Source organism: Suricata suricatta, chromosome 3 (genome assembly GCF_006229205.1).
Source record: "Suricata suricatta isolate VVHF042 chromosome 3, meerkat_22Aug2017_6uvM2_HiC, whole genome shotgun sequence".
In the NCBI taxonomy this organism is placed as follows: Eukaryota; Metazoa; Chordata; class Mammalia; order Carnivora; family Herpestidae; genus Suricata; species Suricata suricatta.
In genome coordinates, this window is record NC_043702.1 from 56229684 (window position 1) to 56255240 (window position 25557).

General features: G+C 37.6%; 2 protein-coding genes across 2 annotated transcripts in view; one reads left to right on the top strand and one right to left on the bottom strand.

The window, feature by feature from the left end:
• Window positions 1–22925, bottom strand: part of SCRN3 (secernin 3) — a 32307-nt gene extending 9382 nt beyond the window's left edge. Inside the window, exons 1-5 of the mRNA XM_029934368.1 lie at window positions 22840–22925; window positions 20615–20783; window positions 18733–18914; window positions 16767–16966; window positions 14976–15188 (exon numbers count right to left, since the gene is read on the bottom strand). Coding sequence (XP_029790228.1) covers window positions 14976–15188; window positions 16767–16966; window positions 18733–18914; window positions 20615–20773 — 754 coding nt within the window. The 5' untranslated portion in view covers window positions 20774–20783; window positions 22840–22925. The remainder of the gene's footprint in view (window positions 1–14975; window positions 15189–16766; window positions 16967–18732; window positions 18915–20614; window positions 20784–22839) is intronic.
• The window catches only part of CIR1 (corepressor interacting with RBPJ, 1), a 44030-nt gene continuing 41391 nt past the window's right edge, over window positions 22919–25557 (top strand). The window contains exon 1 of the mRNA XM_029934366.1: window positions 22919–23105. Coding sequence (XP_029790226.1) covers window positions 23034–23105 — 72 coding nt within the window. The 5' untranslated portion in view covers window positions 22919–23033. The remainder of the gene's footprint in view (window positions 23106–25557) is intronic.

Below are 25557 nucleotides of genomic sequence, written 5' to 3' on the forward strand. Positions count from 1 at the left end.
AAAACCACAATGAGGTACCACCTCACACCTGTCAGAATGGCTAAAACTAACAACTCAGGCAACAACAGATGCTGGCGAGGATGCGGAGAAAGAGGAACCCTCTTGCACTGCTGGTGGGACCGCAAACTGGTGCAGCTACTCTGGAAAACAGTATGGAGGTCCTCAAAAATTAAAAATAGAACTCCCCCATGTCCCAGCAACTGCACTACTAGGTATTTATTCAAAGAACAGAGCGGGGAAAAGGAAAGAGGAGTGCTGTTTTTAAGGGGCACATGCACACCAACGGTTATCCCAGCACTGTCAACAAGAGCCAGCGTATGGGAAGAGCCCAAAGGTCCACCAACTGATGAGTGGATAAAGAAGATGGATTTTATACACACCCACTCGTGCTGGAATATTACGTGGCCATCAAAAAGAAAGAAATCTTGCCATTTGCAATAATGTGATCAGAGAAAGACAAATAACATATGACATGACTCATATGTGGAATTTAAGACATAAAAGATAGTCTCAATACCACACAAAATCCGTGCAAAACAGATGAACATAAAGGAAGGGAAACAAAATTAATATAAAAACAGGAATGGAAACAAAACATAAGAGACTCTTAAAATACAGAGAACAAACTGAGGGTTGCTGGAGGGGTTTTGGATGGGGTGGATGGGCTACAGGAGCATTAAGGAGAATACTTGTTGGTATGAGCACCGGGTGTTATACGCAGGGGGTGAATCACTGGATTCTACTCCTGAAATCATTATTGCACTATATGCTAACGTGAAGGTAAATTAAAAAAAAAAAAAGAAAAAATAATAAAACAACACATTTAAAATAATCAAAATTTCATGATAGTGGAGGAATAGGATTGATTCAGTCTTTAAAATGAAATGTAAATATTATAAAAATATTTTTATATAAGCTTATAGTTAACAAAATTTAGGTTACAATTTTAATATGCTAATTCTTACAACAAAGAATAAATCAAGTATAATTTTTCTAAGAAAATAGTAAGGGAATGCAACTTTAACTACTGCAGCTTGATCATTAGGAGAGTTTTCACAAAAATATTTGAGGACTTCATCAAGTTTCTCAAGTCCTTATCTTAATTCTTTATATTCAAGTCATTTTCTTTTGAAAAACTTTGTTATGTTATGGTCTTCAGCTTCTCTTCAGTTGTTAATAGGTCTAACATTTTTATTTGTCAATGGTTTTGTATGTGACTTAAGCAGTTATCCAACATTAATTTCATGGACTTCTTGAAATACTCCATCTTCTATAAGACTTTCTGTTTGTACTTTTATTTGTATTGTGTTTGAATATACTCTGATTACTGCCTCCTGTCTTTTGTACTATGCTCAGATATTTAATTCTACTGTGATTGTCTGAGCCTTCTGAGAAGCAGATGCCACAACATATGGTTAAATGTACAAGGACTTTATTAGGGAAAATGACTATGAGGGAAAATCCCTATGAGAGAAAATGGGGAGGAAGCTAGACTATGATAGAAGTCTCAACCTGAGTTTGGAAGGTTGAGAGGGAAGAAAAGTTGAGTTGGAAGAGTCCTAGAATGCCATACTATCTAAGAAAGCCTTTGCAAGCCTATCAGGGATTAATTGACCCAAAGTCAGCCACTGGGGGAGTCCCATGATCTCAGGAACGGGCCTTCCTTAGTCTCCCTGCCACTTTCAGTCATTGGCAAGGAGTAGCCTGTGGGAAGCATAGTGTCAATACCACACAAAATCCGTGCACAACAGATTGTGAACACTGCAGCTATGGCCATTAGTCATAAAATTATCATTTTAAATATTCAATACCACTTAGTTTTACTCATGTATTTCCTGTTTCTGTTGCTCTTCATGCACTCCTGCTTACCTTGCTTCTATGTGAGATCATTTTTCCTGCATTAAGAATGACTCTACTATTTCTTCTAGTACCAATTGGCTAGTGACAAATGTTGTTTTATTTCAACTTCATTTTTGGAGATTTTCACTGGTATAGAATTCTGAATGACTAGTCATTATTTGCCTTCATCACTTTAAAGGTGTCCTTTACAATCTTCTGGATTCTTTCCTGTCTATTAAAAAGCTATAAGATAATATACATCTCTTTTCTCACTGCTTTTTTTTTAAATTTTTCTTAATGTTTTATTTATTTTTGATACAGACAGAGACAGAGCATGAGAGGGGGAGGGGCAGAGAGAGAGGGAGACACAGAACCAGAAGCAGGCTCCAGGCTCTGAGCTAGCTGTCAGTACAGAGCCCAATGCGGGGCTCGAACCCACGAATGTGAGATCTGACCCGAGCTGAAGTCGGAGGCTTAACCGACTGAGCCACCCAGGCGCCCCTCTCACTGCTTTTAAGATTCTCTCTCTGTTGGTTGTTGTTTGGTTGGGTTTTTTCCTTTAGAAATCTTACTATGATGCACCCAAGTATGGTTTCTTTTTATTTATTCTTGTAGTTTGGAGAGCTTGAAGCTGTGGCTTAATGACTTTTATTAGCTTGGGGAAATTCTTGGCCAGTATCTCTTCAAATATTGCTTTTGCTTCTCCATATTCTCCCTGTTCTTTCCTGCTGGGACCCCAACTACATATATGTGAGACCTTTTCACCAAGTCTGAGATGGCTCTCACACTCTTGTCTATATTTTCTAAACTTCTCTCTGCTTCAATCAGGAAAGTTGCCACTGATCTTCCAGTTCATAATTCCTTTTGCTATGTCTAATCTTTTATTAAACTAATTCATTGAAATATTAATTACAGTAATTAAAATGCTATAGTTCTATTATTTCTTTTTATTCTATTTATAGATTCTAGTTCTCTGATGAAATTCTCTATCTAATTTTCTTGAACATGTAAAACATACTAATTGAAGTCTATGTCTGATAGAGCTATGTGGGGAAATAGGTTCAAGAATTCCTTATATTTACATAAATGGGTTAGAAAAAAGCTTAGGGTGGAAAGCCACCACCATGGGGTGAAAGCACCCAAGGTTAGTCATTAAGTAGAACAAAGTTTAGGGCAGAAAGCTCCCACCATTGTGTGAAAGGGCCCAAGGTTAGCTAGCAAGATATTGTAATGAGATCATGAGTAACTTGTTATATAACCCGCAGGAAATTACTTTCCAATATACTATTGTGCTTTGATCACAAACTCCACTTGCTCCCCAGACCCTTTGCTTCTTACACATGCAAGTTAACATTTACTATCTGATTTTCTTCACATTCACTACGTGTGTACGATCTTGTTTTCTTCATGTTCACCATGTGTCTAAGATCTTGAGAGCTCAACAAATACAGAGACAAAACCCCTGTTTGGGGCTCTTGTGTCCTCCTAGACATTACCCTCTCTCATATTCAATTATGCATCTACTCTCTTGCTGGACAAGAGAGAACTCCAGACTCATGGTCTGCAACAAAGCTAGTTTGTGGATACCAATGGGTTAGTTTCTACTGTCTGCTTTCGCTTGGTTTTCAGGCATTTAGTCTTATTACCTGGCATGTCTGATAGTTTTTTATGCAATGTTGGACACTATGAATGAAAATGTGTAGAAGCTTTTCATAGTTACCTCAACAGAGGATTTAATTTTCATCTAGCAAACGCTTAGAATATAGATAGACTACCCAGTGATCCAGTTGAGACTGGCCTAGTAGTCCCTCTTTCTTCCTACTCCTAAGTGTAGCTTTTCTGGGCTGCAAGCCTGGGGTGTTTCCCAGTCCTTTTCTTGACTGGCAATCAAATTTGAGTTTTGTCCCTAAGGCCTTGTGAGCTTCCCACATATCTTCTTAGCGTTTTAAGCAGTTAGCAACTACTTTTGCCTTGGTTTCTCAGTGTCTCATCCTATCTACGTGCTGTTTAGAAGTCAATAATTGCTTTAAGGAGAAATTGTGACAAGAAGGTCAGGTGCTTTTCATACTGTAGGTAGTCTTTTCTCATTCTGCTTGATCTAGGCCCTCGTGTCCTACTTTGGTGTTCACATACGCCTTCAAACAGTGGCTTTTATTCCTCCAGCTTTTATAGGTATCTTTGGGGAGAGGTTAGTCTAATACTAGTTACTCCTTGATAACCAGAAGCAGAATTCCAACTCTGTGCTTTTAACCCTCCCTTACTGTGTCTCCTGTCAGTCTCTTTTTACCCTCAAGTAGTATCAACTTCTCAATAACACTAATGAACATGATAGACCCATATTGTAACAAATACGGTTTAAAAAAAAACATAAAACATATAGTTCCTGGTATCAGATATTTTCAGATACTTTATATTGAAAATGTTTAGGGGCACCTGGGTAGGTCAGTCAGTTAAGCATCTGACTCTTGGTCTCAGCTCCGGTCATGATCTCACAGTTTGTGAGTTCGAGCCCCACATCGGGCTCTGCACTGACAGCACAGACCCTCCCTCTTGCTCTGTGCCCATCCCTGCTTTCTCCCTCTTCCTCAAAAATAAATAAATTTTTTAAAAATTAGAAAATGTTTAACTATTGCATTAAAATTAGTTCTAAAGAAACAAAATAACTTTGATTTAACACAGCTGATTGACCACAGGTATGTGTTTCCTCTCTCCTAATATCCTACTACAAAGACAGTAAAGGAATAAAAAATGAAGTAACTCACAAAGACAGCATGAAAAGCAAGAATTTCTGCACCCCATTCCTATGATATATGGAATAATTAAAAGGAAAAAGCTTACAGCAAGCCTGCACTCAAAATGTGATTTTGTGACATTTCAAATTAAAATAAAACTGACTTCCATATAACATAACATAATGTTCTGCCCTCAATCAACATGTTACCAACTGTTTTATGTTAATAGCAAATTTTCCATTTCTCCAAGGATAGCTATGACCTGAAATTCAAGAAAATTTGTGCCTTGTTATAGGCACAAATATTTCTGTTAATTTTCAGGAAATGCAGGAAGAAAAAAAGCAGGTGTACCTGAAAACAGCCCTTAACATTAAAACCGAACAATAAAACAAAAGCCTAGCTATCAGACACAGCTTCTGCGCCTAGTGAGATTTTAAAATGATTCAAATATGAATTCCTCTAAGTGGCAAGTTTTAATAAAAACAGTGTCGGAACTGTAACACTGCGATAATACAGGTATTATGAAAATGTTTTCTGTATTCAAAACCTACAATTCTCAAAATGAAGGGAGGATTTACGTGACCACTTGAGTAGGACAGCTCTAAGTAATCCACTAGCGAGCATTGAATAAGTACTGAGACTGTAGTAGCAGGGTTCGGTAAAATGAATGCAAAACACAGGGTGCAATTTCATTGCAATTTAAACTAGTTATTTAAAATACATTAGTGAAGATAGATACAATTTGGATATAGATGCAGCCAGTTAATAGCTATCAGGTAGCTGGAAAGAAGAGAGGTAGGCTCTTCCATCTAGAAAGAGCATAGGAAAAATCAACTCTAATGTACTAGTAGGCAATTTTCTATGAAAGTATTGGAAAGACATTTATTCTTTTGGCAAAGCACACAAAGCTGGATGAATATTTTCTTGGGAAGAAAAATGACTTTCATGTCAGATGCAACTCTTGCTATAATCATATGCATTTCAAATCTGTAATTCAGTTATTTTGTAGTTAAATATAACAGAATTAATTATTATGATGCAGTGGCTGATTAACTTATAATTACCTCTATTTTTTTTCTTTCTTTTGTTCAAATACCCTAAATCTTAGAGTTCTTGACATTTTCCTCTCTACCTGAATTATGTGTTGTTATTTTTCATTTTTTAGGAATACCTGCTAATTTATGTCCCGAGCCTCTAAATTTATTGCCTGGAAAAAAGTACACAACAGCGATTTTTGTTACATTGTTTGTTAGTTTCAACTAACAATCCTTTGTTAACTTAATCAAAAGCACTTATTAAACACACACAACATACTACCGCAAGACATAGAACAAGGTGCTGAGAGAAATATAAGTTCAAATAAGAGAGTTCTTTTTTTTTCAGTTACATAGAGGAGATAAATGAAGAGCAGTTTCCTCATTCATAAAATGAAGATAATACCTAATTCACCTAATTCCTTAGAGAAGATAACGTAATCACTTAGGGCAGTGTCTAGCCCTTGATAGCTTTTGATAAATGGGAATAGATATATTGCTGCAATTGAGACTCAGTTTCTACTTTTTACAATAATAATAAGTCTAAAATTATAATCCTGAGAATAACATATTTTGGCATTTTCTACATATTCATCCACATGAAAAAAACATTTAAATAACCTATTTATTAAATGACAAACTAACATCAAGAAACTTTATAGAAAATCTTTCAAATGATAAGACATTTCTCTGGAAAGTAAAATGTAAGGCACCAAATACTTTGAAAACAATGATATTAAGGCATTTTAACATTGTCACAACATTTTTTCTGCCATACCAAATAAATAACATATAATTATTTTGTTTAATAAATACTGAAGGGGCAAATACCAATCACAGACCTATCTCCGAGTAGTTGATTTCTCACTAATTTACAGAGCCATATTATCCTTCAAGTGAAGAATGTATTAGTCACATACTTTAGAATATTAGTGGAATAACCCTTTTAGCAGTTATCTGTCACTCAATAATCTTTTAAATAAAAGTTATTTTTCTGGAGTTCTTTGGAGGCAAAGAAACAAAGATATATTACAAGTTATTTTTTAAGAGTTAGTAGTAACCAGGGGAACCCAGCCAGCTCAGTCAGTTAAGCATTCAACTCTTGATTTCGGCTCAGGTCATGATCTCAGGGTTCATGAGACTGAGCCCCTCACTGGGCTCTGTGCTGTCAACGGGGAGCCTCCTTGGGATTCTCTCTCTCCTCTCTCTCTGCTGTTTCCTGTGCTCATGTTCTCTCTCTCTCAAAATAAATAAACATTTTAAAAAAATGAGTAGTGGGGCACCTGGGTGGCTCAGTCGGTTAAGCCTCTGACTTCGGCTCAGGTCAGATCCCACGTTCATGGGTTCGAGCCCCGCATTGGGCTCTGTGCTGACAGCTAGCTCAGAGCCTGGAGCCTGCTTCAGATCCTGTATCTCCCTCTCTCTCTGACCCTCCCCTGCTCACGCTCTCTCTGTCTCTCAAAAATAAATAAAAATCATTAAAAAAATAAAAAAATAATAAATAAATAAAACATTTAAAAAAATTAAAAAAATAAAATTAAAAAATGAGTAGTAATTAAATATAAAAATGGAAAAGATATATTAATAAGCAGGGAATTTAAAAATCACAATTTTTCAACAAACATAAGAATATATCTAATCTCACTATTTAGAGATTTATGTTTTAAAATAATAACATGTCATGAATAAACACTTTTCCAAAGAAGACATCAAAATGGCCAAGTGACACATGAAAAAATGCTCAACACCGCTCATCATTAGGGTAATACAAATGAAAACCACAATGAAATACCACCTCACACCTGTCAGAATGGCTAACCTTAACACTCAGGCAACAACAGATGTTGGTGAGGATGCGGAGAGAGGATCTCTTTTGCACTGCGGGTGGGCATGCACAATGGTGCAGCCACCCTGGAAAACGGCATGGAGGTTCCTCAAAAAGTTAAAAAATAGAACTACCCTATGATCCATCAATTGCACTACTAGGTATTTATCCAAGGGATACAGGTGTGCTGCTTTGAAGAGGCACATGCACCCCAATGTTTATAGCAGCACAATCGACAATAGCAGAAGTATGAAGAGAGCCCAAGGTTCACTGACGGATGAATGAATAAAGAAGATGTGGTGTACACACACACACACACACACACACACACACACACACACAGTAGAGTATTACTTAGCAATCAAAAAGAATGAAATCTTGCCATTTGCAAGATTTCTTTGGCTCAGGGCATGATCATGAGAGATCATGTTCGAGTCCTGAATCAGGTGAGCCTGAGCCCCAAATCAGGTGAGCTCGAGCCCCACTTGGTGAGCCATACTTTGGGTGAGCCCTGCTTCTCTCCTTCTCTCTCTTTCTCTTCCTCTCCCCCACCCTCACTCACTTGCACCTTCTCTCTCAAAAAAAATAGACTACCAGGAAAATTCTGGAGGGGGCCTTTGGAAGATGGGATGAAGCACAGAATAAATTTTCTATTTGTGTTTTGTCTTTAGCCCAAGGAAAGGCCACAGTCAATGCTGTGCAGTATTCTGCAGGTATTTACAGAAAATGTCTGTTCTTCTGGCCTGAAGAACCAGACGTCAATCGCCAGGTACTAGAAAGTGAAGGAGGAATCCCATAAAAGACTGAGTTACAGAGAAGAACCCCCAAATTCTGTGGGGGAAAGAACCTGCCCAAATCTCCATCTGCTTCGTGCAGCAGCATGTGGGCAGTCTGCAAGCAGCTCAGCTAAGATGAAAGAGCTGAGCTGAAATTTGAGTTGCCCGCCGGTAGGGTTTACAGACTGAGTACACCGATTAAATTGTCGGCCAAATCAAGAGTTCTTTCTTTTTAGGTGAGTTTTGGTGGTTTGTGGCTTTCAAGGAATTAGTTCATTTCCCGTACTTATTGAATACACTTAGAGCTGTGTGTAAAATTCCTCTATTACCTTCCTAATTGTGCTGCGGTCGATAATGATATTTCTTTTCCTGACATAACTTGTGTTTTTTCCTCTTTTCCTAGGGTATATCAATTTTACTGCTCTTTTCAAAGAACCAGCTTTTAATTTGATCAATTTTCTCCACCGTTTTGTTATTTTCAATGTTACTGATTTCAGCTCTTTATTATTTCCTTCCTTTTCCTTGATTGGGATTTTTGCTTGTTTGTTTTGGTTTGGTTGGTTCATTTTGTTTCTTTTCTTTTTTTTATTTAAAAAATTTCTTTAGTGTTTTTTTTATTTTTGAGAGAGAGAGAGACAGAGCTCAAGTGGGAGAGGGTTAGAGAGAGAGGGAGACACAGAATCGGAAGCAGGCTCCAGGCTCTGAGTGTCAGCAGAGAGCCAGACGCGGGGCTCAATCTCATGAACCCTGAGATCATGACCTAAGCCGAAGTCAGACACCTAACCAATTGAGCCACCCAGGCGGCTCCATTTTGTTTCATTTCTTAAGGTGAAAACTTAAGTTTATATTGTTGATGTAAGACCTTTCTTATTATGTTCTATGAGCATTAAATGCTATACATTTTCTTGTAAGCACTACTTTTGCTGCATCCCATAAATTTTAGTATATTCATTTTCACTTCATTCCACTCAAAACATTTTCTCATTTCACTTGAGACTTCTTTTTTGATCAATAGGCCAAAGTATGTCATGCAATGTCCAAGTATTTGGGGACTTTCCAGATATTCTATAATTGATTTTTAATTTAATTTCATTATCCTCAGAAACCATCCTTTGTTAATTATGTTTCTTTTAAATATTCTAAGATTTGTTTTACAACCCAGGATATGGACAATCTTGGTGTATAATCAACGTGCACTCAAAAAGAATGTATAGTCCACTTTTTCGGTGGAGTATCCTATAAATAATCAGCTAGATCCAGTGGTTGATGGTATTATTCAGGTTTTTTATATCCTTGCAGATTTCCTATCCAGTGGTTCTTCTGATAACTAAAAGACAAGTACTGAAGTCTCCAATTATAATTGTGAAATTGTCTATTTCTCCTTTCACTTCTATCAGTTCTTGCTTCATGTATTTTGAAGCTCTGTTGTTAGATGCATATATATTTACCATGGAGACATAATAATCCTAAAATAATCTCTTCTTTATTATGTAGTATTCCTCTTTCTCCCTGGTATTTCATCTTGCTCTAAAGTGCACTTTGTCTAATATTTATATAGCCAATCCAGCTGTCTTTTGATGGGTGTTTACAAGATATATGTTCTCCCATCCTTTTAGTTTTCACCTAAAGATAGTTACTCATATATAGTATTAGCTGAGTCTTTTGTGTGTGTGTGTGTGTGTGTGTGTGTGTGTGTGTGTTTGTTTGGTTTGATTTTGTTCTTTCAATTTTTTTAATGTTTATTTATTTTTTGAGAGAGAGACAGGCAGACAGAGTGTAAACATGGGAGGAGCAGAGAGAGAGAGAGAGGAAGACACAGAATCCAAAGCAGCCTCCAGGCTCCGAGCTTCAGCACAGAGCTTGACATGGGGCTTGAACTCACGAGTCATGAAATCAAAACCTGAGCCAAAGTCAGATGCTTAACTGACTGAGCCACCCAGGTGCCCCAATTTTGTGGGTTATTTAAAATATAATTTCATACACTGCCTTTTAATTGGTGTGCTTAGAACATTTATAGTTAATTATAGATATATTGGAATTCAGGTCTACATTATATTGTTTGTTTTCTGTTTGAAATTTCTATTTCTTTGTCCCTCCATTTACCCCTTTCACCTTCCTTTTGAACATTTTCTTAGTATTCCATTTTAATGCTTCTGTTCAACTTTTTCCTATGTCTTAAGTAGCTTTTTAAAAAGTTGTTCTAGGATTACAATATACATACTTAACTTTTCTGTTTACTAGAAGTAATACTTTAAAACTTCAAGGAGAATGTAGAAATCTTACTGCCATATGGATTTCTATGTACTCCCCTCTTTATACTGTGGCTTTTCTGTGTAGTATAGGAAATGTAATATTGGCTTTAACTGTCAGACATATTTTTAACAGGAGAAACATAGTATTCTATTTACCCAGATACTTACCATTTCTGTGGCTCTTCCTTCATTCTTGACATTCCATGTTTTATTGCAATATCATTTCCTTTCTATTTAAGAAACTTACTTTAAAATTTCTTTTAGAGCAGGCTATTGGCAACAAAGTCTCTTAGCTTTCCTACTTACCAGGATATTTTTATTTCTCCTTCATTCTTCAAGAATATTTTAGCTAGATATAGAATTATGGTTTGAAAGATCTTTTCTTTTAATGTTTATTTAGTGTGTGTGTGTGTGTGTGTGTGTGTGTGTGTGAGAAAGAGAGAGAGAGAGAGAGAGAGAGAGAGAGAGAAAGAACGAACAAGCAGGGGAAGGCAGAGAGACAGAGATTTTCCAAGCAGGCTCTGCACTCTCAGCACAGAGCCCCACATGGGGCTTGAACCCATGAACCAGGAGATCATGACCTGACCCAAAATCAAGAGTCAGATGCCTAACTGACTGAGCCACTCAGGTGCCCCTCTTTTAGAACTTTAAAAATGTTGCTTCACTACCTTTAGGCATTCATGGTTTATAATGAAAAACTCTCAGAAATAATTTTTTACCTATATGTAATTTGTTTCTCTTTAGCTTCTTTCAAGGCTTTTCTTTGTCTTTGTGTGTGTGTTTTTCCCCAGCAGTTTGTACATTTAGGCATGGATTTGAGTTTATCTTGAGATTTGCTAACTCTCTTGAATCTGTAAGCTCAAGTCTTTTGCCATTTTGAGAAGGTTTCAGGCATTATTCAAAACTTTTCTGCATGGGGTGCCTGGGAGGCTCAGGTTGTTAAGCATCTGGCTCCTGATTTCAACTCAGGTCATGATCTCATGGTTCATAGGTTTGAACCCTGCATCAGGCTCTGCACTGGCAGTGCAGAGTCTGCTTAGGATTCTCTCTCTCTCTCTCTCTCTCTCTCTCTCTCTCTCGCTCTCGCTCTCTCTCCCCCCCGACCCTCTGCCCCTCTGCCACTCATGCTCAGTCACTCTTTTTCACTCTCTCTCTCAAAATAAAAAGGCCTAAAAATTTTTTTCTAAATCACACCATTCTCTCCTTCTGAGACTCTAACGACGTGAATTTTACACTTGATCTTAGCCAAAAGGCCGAGAAGCAATATGACGTGAATTTTAGACATGTAGGTATTGCTTCACAGTCCCTAAGACCTGTTCTTTTGGTTTCCTTGCTTCAACCTTTTTTCTCTCTGCTGTTCAGATTAGGTAATTTCTTAACCTATCTGCAAGTCGTCTGACTCTTTCCTATGTCATCTCCATTCTACTAAGCCTCCTGAGTTAATTTTTTTTACTTTAGTATTATGTTTTTCAAGTATAAAATTTCTATTTAGTTCTTTAATAGCTTTTATTTCTCTGCCGAGATATTCTACCTTTCTGTCTACAGCAAGAGTGTTTACCCTTAAAATAGCTGTTTAAGGGGCACCTGGGTGGCCCAGCTGGTTGAACGCCCGACTTCGGCTCAGGTCATGATCTCAGGGTTTGTGAGTTAGAGCCCCGCCTTGGGCTCTGTGCTGACAGCTCAGAATCTGGAGCCTGCTTCGGATTCTGTGTCTCCCTCTCTCTCTTTGCCCCTCCCCTGCTCGCATTCTCTCTCAAAAGTAAACAAACATTTAAAAAATATATTTAAAAAATAGCTGTTTAAGTCTTCATTTGATAATTCCTGTGGTTGTCTTTTCCCTTCCAAGTTGTTGAGATTGTCCCACATTTTCATGTATTTAGTAATTCTGGATCGTATCATTTGGACTGTCACATTATATTATGAAACTCTACATCCACTGTCCACACTCTGTACACAATTCCAGGATTCATGCCATTTAAAATCAGGCAGGGTGATACAGAGGAAAAAACCATGAAACTCACTGCTGGATCATTCTACTCAGAGCTCTGGTTTCTTTCTCTTATTATCTGTTCCTTATTACATTTAGGAGTCTTCAGATAGCTAATCCATGAAATATTTTTAGGTTTTTTGTTATATTGGAAGAGAGAAAAAGAGACAAAGTGTAAGGTACTTGTACCATCTTATCTGGAATCAGAACCAACCTACATTAAATGTTAATGAACTACAGATCTAATTAAAAGGCAGAACTTATCAGAATTGGTTAAAAACAAAAAACGAGAAGACAAAACTCTATGCTTTTTAGAAGAAATCCACAGATAGTCTGAATACTGATAGTCTGAAAGCAAATGATGGGTAAATATATGTCATGTAAAGAGTAAGCAGAAGGCTAGTCTAAAACTGACTTCAAGAAATGAGTGTTACCAGAGAGAAATAATACTTCATAAAGGTAAAAGGGCCGATTCACCACGAACACATAACAATTATAAATGTGTATGTACCTAATAATAGAGCTTCAAAGCAAAAACACATAATTCCATAAGTATAATTGGAGATTTTCACACTTCTTTCACACTATACAACAACAACAAAAAATCAGTAAAGGCATAGATGACCACAATATCCAAAAGGATTATACCCCTTAGTAACGGGACTAAACTAGCCCTAAAGTTAAGGCTACTCTAGAGCTATTCTAGAAAAGCTTAAAAACAGGCATAAGCGAGATTAAACTGTTGCATGGGTCACTTAACTGATAAAATCCAACATACTTTTAAAAGAATCAAACAAAGGGGAGCCTGGATGGCTCAGCTGGCTGAGCATCCAACTTTGGCACAGGTCATGATCTCAAAATTCATGAGCTTGAACCCCACATCAGGGTTGCTGCTGTCAGTGCAGAACCCACTTCAGATCCTCTGTCTCCCTCTCCTGCCCCTCCCCACTTATGTTCTCTCTCTCTCTCTCAGAAATAAATAAAGTACTAACAAAAAAGGAATCAAACAAAATCCAGCACACAACAAATAAAATCTACAATGTCCACCATCCAATCAAAGATGATCAGACACATGAATAAGCAGAAAAATTTGACCCCAAACCAGAAGAAAATCAGATCAACAGAAACAGACCCAGAAATTACAGAGATAATGGAGTTAGCAGACAATGACGCTAAAACAGCTATTATAAAACAGGTATATGCTGAATATGTTCAAGGATTTGAAGAAAAGCATGAAAATAATGAATAGAGAAGTGGGAAATATATACAAAAAGAACTGAATGGAACCTATAGAAATGAAAAATATAGTATCTGAAATGATAATATCACTAGATGAGATTAACAACAGATTAGATAATGCAGGAGAAAAGATGAATGAACTTGAGAAAATATTAAAAACTATCCATAGTAAATACAGAAACTATATGCTTTTCTCTGCATGCCCACATAATATAAATGTTTTCAATGGTAGTTACATGTATATTTATCCAGAGTTCTCATTTGGATTGGAAATTTGAGTAGAATCTAAGTATTTGTCGTATCAAATATTCACATAGTGACTATGCTGAGATCCTGTGTGATTTACTGGTTCCAAACCAATGTCTGTTTCTCAGCACAGCACATGTAGCCCAAGCTGAGCCTACCAAATCCGTGCAGCTCAGAGTTCAATGAGACTCTCACAAGAGACTGTGTTGACCCATAGTCTGAGACAACAGTTCAATTCCAGGACGGGACTCTGGGAAGGGAGCAGAATTGTGTTTTTCAGATTCATAATCTTGATAAGTAGTCCAGTTTCTGCCCCCCAAATAGGTTTTTCACCTAGACATCTGCATCCTCATAGATGTTACATCTCATCCAGAACCCCCTCTTTGATACAAATAGGAGGACTGCATGGGGAAGAGACACCTCAAATCTTGCCAATGCTATGGGTTCTCTATTCATTTTTGGTACCTGGTGATGTCCTTTCCTTATGTTCAAACCTGACTATGTAAAGAAACCTGTTCCAATAAATTCTGAGAAGAAAAACAATCCCAATTTGATTTAGGAATATTAGTAAAAACTGAAAGAATTGTGAATCTGAATTTGTCCTTTAAAAAGAATCATTGGGGCACCTGGGTGGCTCAGTTGGTTAAGTGTCCAACTTTGACTCAGGTCATGATTTCTCGGTTCATGAGTTCAAGCCCTACATCAGGCTCTGTGCTGACAGCCTGCATCAAATTCTGTGTCTCCCTCTCTCTGTCCCTCTGCTGATCATGCTCTGTCTCTCTCTCTCTCTCTCAAAAATGAATAAATGTTAAAAATTTTCTAAACAAAAGAATTATTATCCTCTGAAAATTATATAGCACTTCAGTCATCTCAAAGGGGAAAAAACACTTCAATATCAGTTTACAAAATTTCAGTTTAATAAAACTATATCTTTACTAAGACTAATTTCCCCCCAAGCCAGGTTTTAACATATCCACATATGATATACATACACCTAGACAAAATACAATTTTTCATCCTGATATTATTTCAATGATAAAATTACCTTTGTGCTTATTCAGAAGCTTGTAGCCCTCACAGTATCTGCCCGGTGAAAGCAGCATCTCGGCTGTGTCGAGATAAGAGTATGTTGCAGCAAAATCAAACTCCTTTTTGCCATCCCACCAACCTTTCTGCTTAGCGTAGTTTCTCAGGTCTGGGTGTTCCCGATCAATCTTGGTTGTTATAGAAAGCTGATTAGAAATATTACGAACTCCCTCTATTTTCAAAGAAGAAGAATGGAAGGGAAAAGAAAAATCACATTTAACATATTGTATTCATGTGTATATTATGGTTATTAATCACTATTTAAACGTGAATGTAGACTTCTCACCTATTACATATGCAAAAAGATAAATGAATTACTTTTTTAAAGTTTTTTTCAAGTTTATTTATTTTGAGAGACACAGAACATGTGAGTGGGGAAGGGACAGAGAGAGGGGGAGAGAGAGCATCCAAAGCAGGCTCCAAGCTGTCAGCACAGAGACCAAGGTGGGGCTCGATCCTACGAAATGTGAGATCATGACCGGAGTCAAAGTCAGACGCTTAACTGACTGATCTGCCCAGATGCCCCTAGAAATTACTTTTTAAAAAATAGTCATTAATAATATTAGAACTATAAGACTTCCAAAAATATCATGGCACTAAGTTATAATAAAATTTTCAACTAAAATATAAAACAGAAGAAACAATAAAAACCAATTCTAAAGAAATCATAACTGAAATAGATCATGAAAAATGAAAATTGATAATGTTCTAAAACAGATTTAGAATAACAGTCTGACAAGTAGGAATCAATTGTCCTCCAGTTTGAAAATAAAAAAAGTAGTCTAAATTCGCTTTTACATATTAACAAACCGACAGGCATAATATAAAATGAAATGTTCATCAAAACGGGCAATGACTTATTTTGAAAAAGTTCAAGGCTACCTTCATGAAGACTGCCTGAATTTTTCCAGTCCACAATTACTTTTCCTTTCTCTAATTGTTCACAGCATCTATGTGCCTGAATCATTCATGCAACATGTAATATTTTCACATCTGTATCTTATCCCCCTGGTAGCAATAGGATATCCAGGAGGGGTACATAAGAAGTACATGATCATGCTTAAGCACAAGGCTGTATGCCAATGAAAGAATACTGAAAGGAGTCAGGATGGAAAGATTTAAATTCCAAGCCTTTCAATCACTGCCTCGAGTAAATCATATCACCCTTCTGGATTTCCTGACTTGAAAAATGAAAGGAATATATATGATCACAAAGAAACCACGAGAAAAATGTAAAGCATCCTAAAACAATCAAATTGTGTTATTTTACTCAATGTTTATGCTTTGATATTATATCAACATATTCTTTCCGACACTAATGGACAGACAGCAGTCCCCAGCAACACTCCCCTTTCCTTACCTCCTTATCCACATGTGATAAAATTTTAAAGTTCAGCCCAAAGGTAAATGAGGAAGAAATGGCAAGGGGTTAATAAGAAGTGGAAAAGTACTATAAAAAGCCAAGAGCTGCTGCACAGAAATTATATACGAGGTATATAAAATTAATACTATAATATAAAAAAGAGATAACACCATCTTTTCCTCTTTTTCAGAAAAGCTTTTTATAATACTCTTTCCCTATTACATTCTTTCACATTTTTTTTCATTTCTCCTGCACCTTAACCCTTCAGTGCACTAGATTATAAATCTTGAGAAACAATTAAATGCAAGGTCTGGCGTTAAGGGGGTTATTTGATTAATTGTAAAAAAGCAAACTTTAAAAAATTAAATCATGAAAGGTTGTCCATACCTTGTACTTTTTCTGCTGCCCAGTGCCTTCCTGCAGTCTCCAGAATCCATGCCTCCTTCCTATCAGCTATCAGGAAACTGTTGTGATAGCTGAAAGCCATCCTGCCCTCCACACAATTTCCGCCCTGGCCATAGTTTTCTAATAGATCAACAATGACAGTGAGGGCTTTTTCAGCTGTATCTGCTCTTTCAAGGCCAAGTCTAAAATAAAAATATTAAAGTTCTCAGATTAAAACAAATTTCCATTGTTTTTCTTAAATAATTCCATGCACAAGAGATTTTCTGTTTATATTCAAAGTAAAAGTTCCTTTTTAAGAACTGTATCTGTTTTAAATTAACAGATAAACTGAAATCCAACTTCTTTTTTTAAATTTTTTTAATGTTTATTATTTTTGAGAGAGAGAATCAGAGACAGAAGACAAGATGGGGAGAGATGGAGGCACAGAATCTGAAACAGGCTCCAGGTTCTGAGCTGTCAGCACAGAGCCCAATGTAGGGCTCGAACCCACAAACCGTGAGAGCACGACCTGAGCGGAAGTTGAATGCTTAACTGACTTGAGCCGCCCAGGCACCCCTGAAATCCAACTTCTGAGCCATTCCTTCTGAAGTCAGTTTGAAATCTTGAAAATAAAATTTTGGGGGTGAGATACTCATTGTTCAAATTCCAACTTGGTAATTTATTGGCAAGTTGCTTTATCTCTGTATCTCAGGTACCTCATCCATAAAATGAGGATAATATATCGTCCATGAGGTTATTCTGAGAATTAATTAAGGTCTGATAAAGTATGTTTGGTATTTCCAATAAACCATAATTTTCAGTTCCTCCTCTCAATGATATTTGAGTCTTCAAATTACATTCCTATATGGGCATACCTGGAGATACTGCAGGCTGAGTTCCAGACTACTGGAATAAAACAAGTATCACTAAAAGTGAGTCAAATGAATGTTTTGGTTTCCCAGTGCATATAAAAGTTATGGTTACACTATACTGTAGTCTATTAAGTATGCAACAGTATTATGTCTAAAAAAACAATTACATACCTTCATTTAAAAATTAATTTAAAACTATTGCTAAGAAATGCTAACCATTATCAATGAGTTATGATCACTGGTTACAGATCACTGTAAAAAATATAATGATAATAAAAAGTTTGAAATAATGTGAGAATTGGGGCACCTGGTGAATCAGTGCATTGAGCATCTGGCTCTTGGTTTGGGCTCAGGTCATGATCTCATGGTTCGCGAGTTCAGGCTCCACATTGGGCTCTGTGCTGGCAGTGCGGACCTACTTGGGATTCTCTCTCCCTCTTGCTGTCCCTCCCCCACTCATGCTGTCTCCCTCAAAATAAATAAATAAATAAACTTTTTAAAAATGTACAAAATGGGGCACCTGGGTGGCTCAGTCGGTTAAGCATCAGCTTCAGCTCAGGTCACGATCTCGTGGTTCGTGGGCTCGAACCCTGCATCAGGCTCTGTGCTGACAGCTAGCTCAGAGCCTGGAGCCTGCTTTGGATTCCGTGTCTCCCTCTCTCTCTCTGACCCTCCCCTGCTCATGCTGTCTCTCTCTCTCTCCCTCTCTCAAAAATAAATAAAACATTTAAATAAGTAAATAAATTAAATTAAATTAAAAATATACAAATTTAAAAAAATAGTGTGAGATACCAAAATGTGACCCAGAGACACGAAGTGAGCGAATGCTATTGGAAAAAATGGCACCAAAAGACTTGCCTGACACAGCATTGCCACAAACCTTCAATTTATAAAAAATGCAATATGTGTGAAGTGCAATAAAGGGAACTATAATAAAATGAGGTGTGTCTATATTCTGAAGCATTGTAACACAAACTATAAAGTATCAATGTCCAAAAACTGGAAAAACAAAATAGGAAGATAAAACTTGCAAGAGCTACACCAAAATTAAACTTTTAGACAAGTTCTATACCGGAAAAATACAATTAAAAAATAACCTGACAAGATCCATGCCCAGCAGCGCCTCTTCGTCACAAACTTCTTCTCTTCCCCATACAGCTTCATTCCCGATGCAAACTCCATGCTCATTGGCTCCCATTTCTGCCCCCCATAACCAAGCTGGGCGACTGAGGACAACAGCAGATGTTTCAGGAACCTGATCAATGTCTATGTAGGTACACTGTAAAGAAAGGCATAGCAACAACCATAAAACAAAACAAAACAAAAAGTTACCAAATTCTAGAATCCTAAAAATCAATCAGAAGACATGTCCGTTATGAAATAAAGTGTAACTAACTTAAAATTTTCAATAATAAAGTCATTACCCTTAAAACATATTCAGAATTGACCCTAAAGCTTTTATTCATTCACATATTTACTAAGCATCTTCTATTTTAAAGCACTCTGCTAAAGAGAGGTGTTACTTACAAAGATCAATCAGATACAGATCTTGCTTTCAAGAAACTAAGACTTGCACATTAACTAAAATACAACAAAATATAAAGTATAAGGGCCGTGAAGAAAAATAAAAATGAGGTGCTAATGGAAACTTAGGAGAGGGATGAAATCTTTAAACAATTTGTAGAGGAGGATACATTGAGTTGAAGTTTAAGGGTGGAGACTTCAATCTCAATGTCTAGTATTTCTTAATTAGTGACCTCAGTCCCATACGGAGGCCTTATATTCAAGAGAATTGCTATAGCCACCTACATAGCACACAGACATCAACCATCTGGTATGTCCATAGTAGTGAAAAGAATAAGAACCACTGGCTTCCAGAATAGGAGAAACTTAAACATAGAGAAAGTGGAAATGGATCCCAGATGAATAAATAGTCTCAACATAAGAAAAAAAAAATTGTCCTGTAGACAGAAAACATCTAATATTTAAGATATTTTATTATTAGAATGTCAATAAAATGAAATCTAAAAAATATATAATTTAGCAATAAAAGCATAATGTTAAACTTTAAGTTCCACGTTGAATGGATTTTTAATAGAAATTTTTAAAGGATCCTTTAATTAATGTGAATACTACCAAATGACTGCATAAAATGCATGTTAATACCACATAAGCCTTTTTTGATGATAAAACTGCTATTTCCAGAGACTGGAATGACTCTCCCTGTTCTACACCAATCAGAATCCTTTTTGTCCGTCAAACTGCAGCTGAATCCCAGCTCCTGGGGAAGCCTTCCTTGATCTCTAGTCCGAATTAATTGTTCCTTCTCCATTGCTGACACAATTTGCTGCTCTTATTAAACCATCCCACTTTATAATGGGGTTAGTTACATATACATCCTATTCCTCTGCTAGACTCTAAGCTTCTGGAGGACAGAACTAGTCTTGACAGCAGGCTTTACATCCCTTGCCCTATTTGACATGCTTGCATATGATAAACATTCAAATATTTGATCTAAGAATTAACAACTATCTCTATTGTTATTTCAGCTTCCTCCAAATCCTTGAAACAAAAGACCAGCAGTCTAGTTCTGACTCAAATTATTTTTGAAATTTAAATTCTTAAATGTTTACCTTCTAGAGTCTCTGCCAAAGAGCTAGCTAATTAAAAAGCTGCTTATGATACTTTTATTTATTTTTATTATTTTTTTTACATTTAGTTTTGAGAGACAGAGAGAGAGAGACAGTACGAGCAGGGGAGGGTGAGAGAGAGAGGGAGACACAGAATCTGAAGCAGGTTCCAGGCTCTGAACTAGTGGTTAGCACAGAGCCTGATGCGGGGCTCAAACCCATGGACCATGAGATCATGACCTGAGCTGAAGCCAGACACTCAACTGACTAAGCCACCCAGGTGCCCCAAAAAACTGTTTATGATACTTTTAAAGAAAACCATTGCTAGTAAAACATGTACTTCACCTACCTGAAGATGTTCTCTCGCGTTATCATGAACTGCAGCAGGAAAATAGACTACTTCTTGTACTTCATCACATAATCTATCTGAATTTTTTCCAAAAATAATCCTGTTATCAACCGTTGCTGGAGGTAATGCCACAAAAGTATCACAGGAATAAGGTTCCATTTTTTAAAAACTAAAAAACATATAGAAGATTCAAAATAAAAAGAGAAAAACATTTTTAGTATATACAAAACAAAGTTTTACTTAATGACCAAGGGATGTTATTGCCATATCAAATGAAGGGTATTCAGTAACATTTTAAACTTTATACTGTACTACAGAAATCTCTAAGAAAATGACTTGGGAATGAATCTTGTACTACAAGAATCAATAAGAAAATGGCATTACAAGTAACTTCTTCTAGTCTATAGGTTAAATTTATCGTCTAAGATCTTTCTCTCTCCAAGTCTTCTCTGCATCTCCTTTCAGTGTTTCCATATTTGGGAACCCCTGCACTTAACTCTACTGCTATGAAGACTATATTTGTGTACACATATGAGTTTTCCATCTATGTGCACATATATGAGTCTCCTTCTAGATGATAAAATCCTTCAGGGCTGGGGGTATGCTCTATTAATCTTTGTATTCTCATCACTTGAACTTACAAAATGTCCCAGTATTTCCTCAAAGGAAGGAAGGGATCTCCTTTGAGTTGGAGAAGAATACACACAGATAATAATACTGAGAAGACTGAAATTGTAAAAACTCATTGAATCAGACAAATACAAAAACATGTCATTTAAAATACCAAACTGTTGATATTTCCAGGAAGAAGTTTACATATATAACTTATAAATCCTGATTATAGATTTTAGTATCAAGATTGTGTCTTCATTTGTAATTTAGAAAATCTTAAATCCTCAATTTTGGTAGATCATATTTTCTTCCAGAATGGACATATGGTTTAGAATTTCTTGCTTTCCCTTCTTTTATAATGCTCAAGCTCTAGAATGGCTTTACACAAACAGATACTAGCAGTTTATTTTATTTTAGTTTTAAGTTTCTTTTTTAGAGAAGAGAATCTTAAGCAGGCTCCATGGTCAGCAACCCTGAGATCAGGACCTGAGTGGAATTTGGATCAACTGACTGAGTCACCCAGGTGCCCCATACTAGCGGTTTAAAAACAAAAACTAAATTTAATGTTTCATTCAAAGGAAAACAAAGGACTCAAGTAAGAAAGAAACCCCTTCAGCCTGAAACTCCTAAGACTACTCTTTTCTGTTATTGAAAGAGGGAGGTCACTATTGCTGCTGTTCTTTTCTGTGTAAATTTCAACCTTTATGTCCTGGGTCACCTTCTATTTGTGTTCCAAAGTTAGTTACACCACTGCATGACGTTGCCAAGCTTTTCAATGTCTAACTAAGCCTCCTGCCTCATCGGTAAACATTAAATAGAATTTAATAAGACAATGTGTAAAGCGTTTTTGCACAGTGCAAGGAACATATCAGACACTCAAATGAAAGCTGTTATTATTTGACCGAAGAGTAAATTTCTCATAAAAGGTTTATTCTTGTTATCACACCTACCCCCTCCTCATGAGAGGACTTGGTTGGTAGATCCCCTACAGCAAAGCAGCCACGTCCACTCAAAACCCTGGAGTCCCAAGGGCCATCAAGTTGCACTAGATGATCTGTGCTAACTGGAATCATACGATAAGCTAAGGAAACATGTCACCTACTTAGGAAAACGCCTAGCCCATTTAGAAGGGGAAGGTTTGAGAGCCTTTATTAACTCCTAGTACACATTCATCATCAACGAATGTTTAGGAACATCTCTCTGAACCAGGCACAGTACAGCTGCGTATCCTCGCTCTCGTGGCATTGACATTCCATTTTACATGCTTTAGTTTGCCAAGCGTTTGCAGAAACATCTCCTCGTTTGATCCTCCCGATCCGTACTTGCTATCGTTTGAGCGAAAAGTTCTATTTTCAGAACGGAGGCAAGAAAAATCGGTGCAGAGAACTTTATGTAACTCAAGTCAGAGTTCACAGAATAAAGAGCTCGAACTTCAAGCACCCCTTGCCTCCCAGCACATACTCTGCACCCCAGCTGGCGGCGCTCAGCCCGCAGCCGGCTCGCCCCAGACCCGGGACCGCTCCCGGAGCCCCTCGGTCCCGCCACGCCGCACCTAGCCGCTTCCCACGGAGCTCCACAACCATGCACGCCCCTCCCCCGCTCCCGTCCCTCACCTGGCCCAGGAGCCACCCTCAGTGTAAGGGATAAGGGGTGTGCTTGGGCCGGCGGAGGAGCCAGCGGCCGGAAGCTGTCACCTTTGACCGCGGAAGTTCCCGCTGCTAGTGGAGGCGCAGTTCCGGTTAGGCGGCAGTGTTTGTTTACGTTGTTCACAGATTCAGCGGCTGTCTTCCCCAGCTTAGGCTTCAAGATGGGGAAATCTTTTGCCAATTTCATGTGCAAGAAGGACTTTCATCCCGCCTCCAAATCCAATATCAAGAAGGTGAGTAAGGGAAACCGGATAGGGCCCTGGCCTGGGATCCCAAAAACTGGAGGTGAAAAGAGGTGGGGTCTGTGGGATTTCTGGGACAGTCGCCTCTTCCCCAGGCCTAACGCCCGGTCTTCCTCCCCTTCTTCTCTACTGAGAAACTCACTAACAAAGCTAGCTTCCCCGCTTATTCTTCGTGAGCCGGGAGGCTGCCAGCCTTCGTCTACTCGGTCGGCTTGTCCTCTAGAATGTAAATCTGTAAAATACGGAGAAGTCTGATCATAGCGTTCCTCGTTACTTTCTCAACTGTTTTCGGTTTGGTTTTCTTTTCGGACCCCACGGATCGTGGCTTCTGAGCTCTGCTATGCTGTACAAAGGCGATTCCCTTTGTACATCTTTAAGATAGATGTTAAAGGGGAAATAAAGTCACCTCTTCCTCTCTTTAACCCTCCCGATAATGTAGCGTCTGCCAAGTGAACTCTGAAGTTTGGCTGTTTAATTTTTTTTTTAACTGAAGTATACACAGTGTTACATTAGTTTCAGATATACAACGACATTTGACTTTTTATTATTACTATTATTATTTTAAGTAATCTCTGTACTCAACGTGGAGCTCTAACTCATGCCCAGGAAATCAAGAGGCGCTCGCTCTACCGCCGGAGCCAGCCAACTGCTCCCAGGACAGTCACTTTTAGCCCTGAGACCTTACACAAATATTTAATATCCCTTTTCCTCAGCCTCCTAATCTATAAGTTTAAAATGAACAGTATCAGTTGCCTTGACTTGTGAAATTGTTATGAGGACTAAATAAGATAGTATAGATAAAGCTCGAACCAAAGTACCACCTAGCAGGGGGCCCACCACATAGAGGGATTGTTCGGTAAAATGTTAATTGCTCCTACACACATATTTATTTTTATTAGCCTGCTCCGGAAATACATATATTACCAGAGCTTTATCCTTGGCCTGTGCCTTACTTTATATGTTTTCTCAGGCAGTGTCCAATTTCATCATTTTAACCACTTCTTTACTCAGGACTCTCAAATCTACAGTCTCAGATTTCTCCTCCTAGCTTGAGGCACCTCAAGACAATTATACACTAGAAAGTATCATCCTGATCTCTTACAGGCATCTCAAACTCAACATATCTGGAATGGATATGTCTTTCATTCTAAATCTGCTCTTCAGTTTATACTTCCTATCTCATGAGTAGGAAATAGGGGTAGTAACACACAGCCAGTCACACAACCCAGAAATTCAAGATACATTCCTTTTCCATTACCCCTTAATTTAGTTAGCTAATAAACTCAATTTGTCTTACCTTCCAAATATCTCGAATTCATCTCTCCTCTTTATCACCACTACCTGTTTCTTAGCTTAGACCCTCATCATCTTCCACTTAAACTATTAAATTTCCTAACAGGTTGGGGTTTTTTTTTGTTTTTTGGGGGGGAGTTTCTTGGTTGGTTGGTTTGGGTTGGGTTTTTTTGGCCCCCTGTTTTGACCCCTCTCAAATCCATTCTCTACATAGCTATCAGAATTTTTTTTAATTGGCAACCTTATTGAGATATAATTCACATACTATACAATTATCCACTTAAAGTGTACTATTAAGTGGTGTTTAGTGTATTCACAGATTTGTGCAGTCACCACCTCAAACAATTTACAAGATTTATTGCTTAATAATTCCATTGTATTGATACAGCACATTTTATTTGTTCATTCATCAGTTGAATATTTGGGTTATTTCCATAGAGTGGTCTTTTAAAAAAAATTTTTTTAATGTTTATTTTATATTTGAGAGAGAGCATGAGTGGGGAAAGGGCAGAGAGAGGAGACACAGGAATGGAAGCAGGCTCCAGGCTCTTAGCACAGAGCCTGACATGGGGCTTAAATTCAGGAACTGTGAGATCACGACCTGAGCCACGAACTGAGCCAAAGTCAGCGCTTAATGGACTGAGCCACCCAGGTGCTCCTAGAGTGGTCTTTTTAAAAGCACAAATCTGGTCTCTTGGCTTCTTAGTAAAATACTACAGGATTAAGTCCTAGTTATCTGGCTTCAGTTTATTTTTCCTTCTTCATCCCCTATTGCTGTTCTCTTACCTCAGATTTTATACTCCAGTAATATTAAACTACTTAATTCTTGTTTTACACCTTTCAGCCTTTGAGTTGTTCCCTCTGCTGGTAATCTTACCCTGTTCTCCTTGGGCAGAATTTTGATCCTTTTCGAAACCCTGCTTGACATGTATGATGTTATCCATGTATAAGGTTATTTGTTGAAGTAGAGTTTGTAATGGCAAAAGATTGGAAATTTCTTAAATGCCCATCAGTACAGCTGGTAATTGGTTAAGTAATTGATGGGGTTAGTTCCACAGTAGAATGGTAGTCAGCCCTTCCTCCCTCCAAAACCAAGAAATCTTTTTTTTAACTGACCCAGGAATGATCTCCACTATACTCAATTTTATTT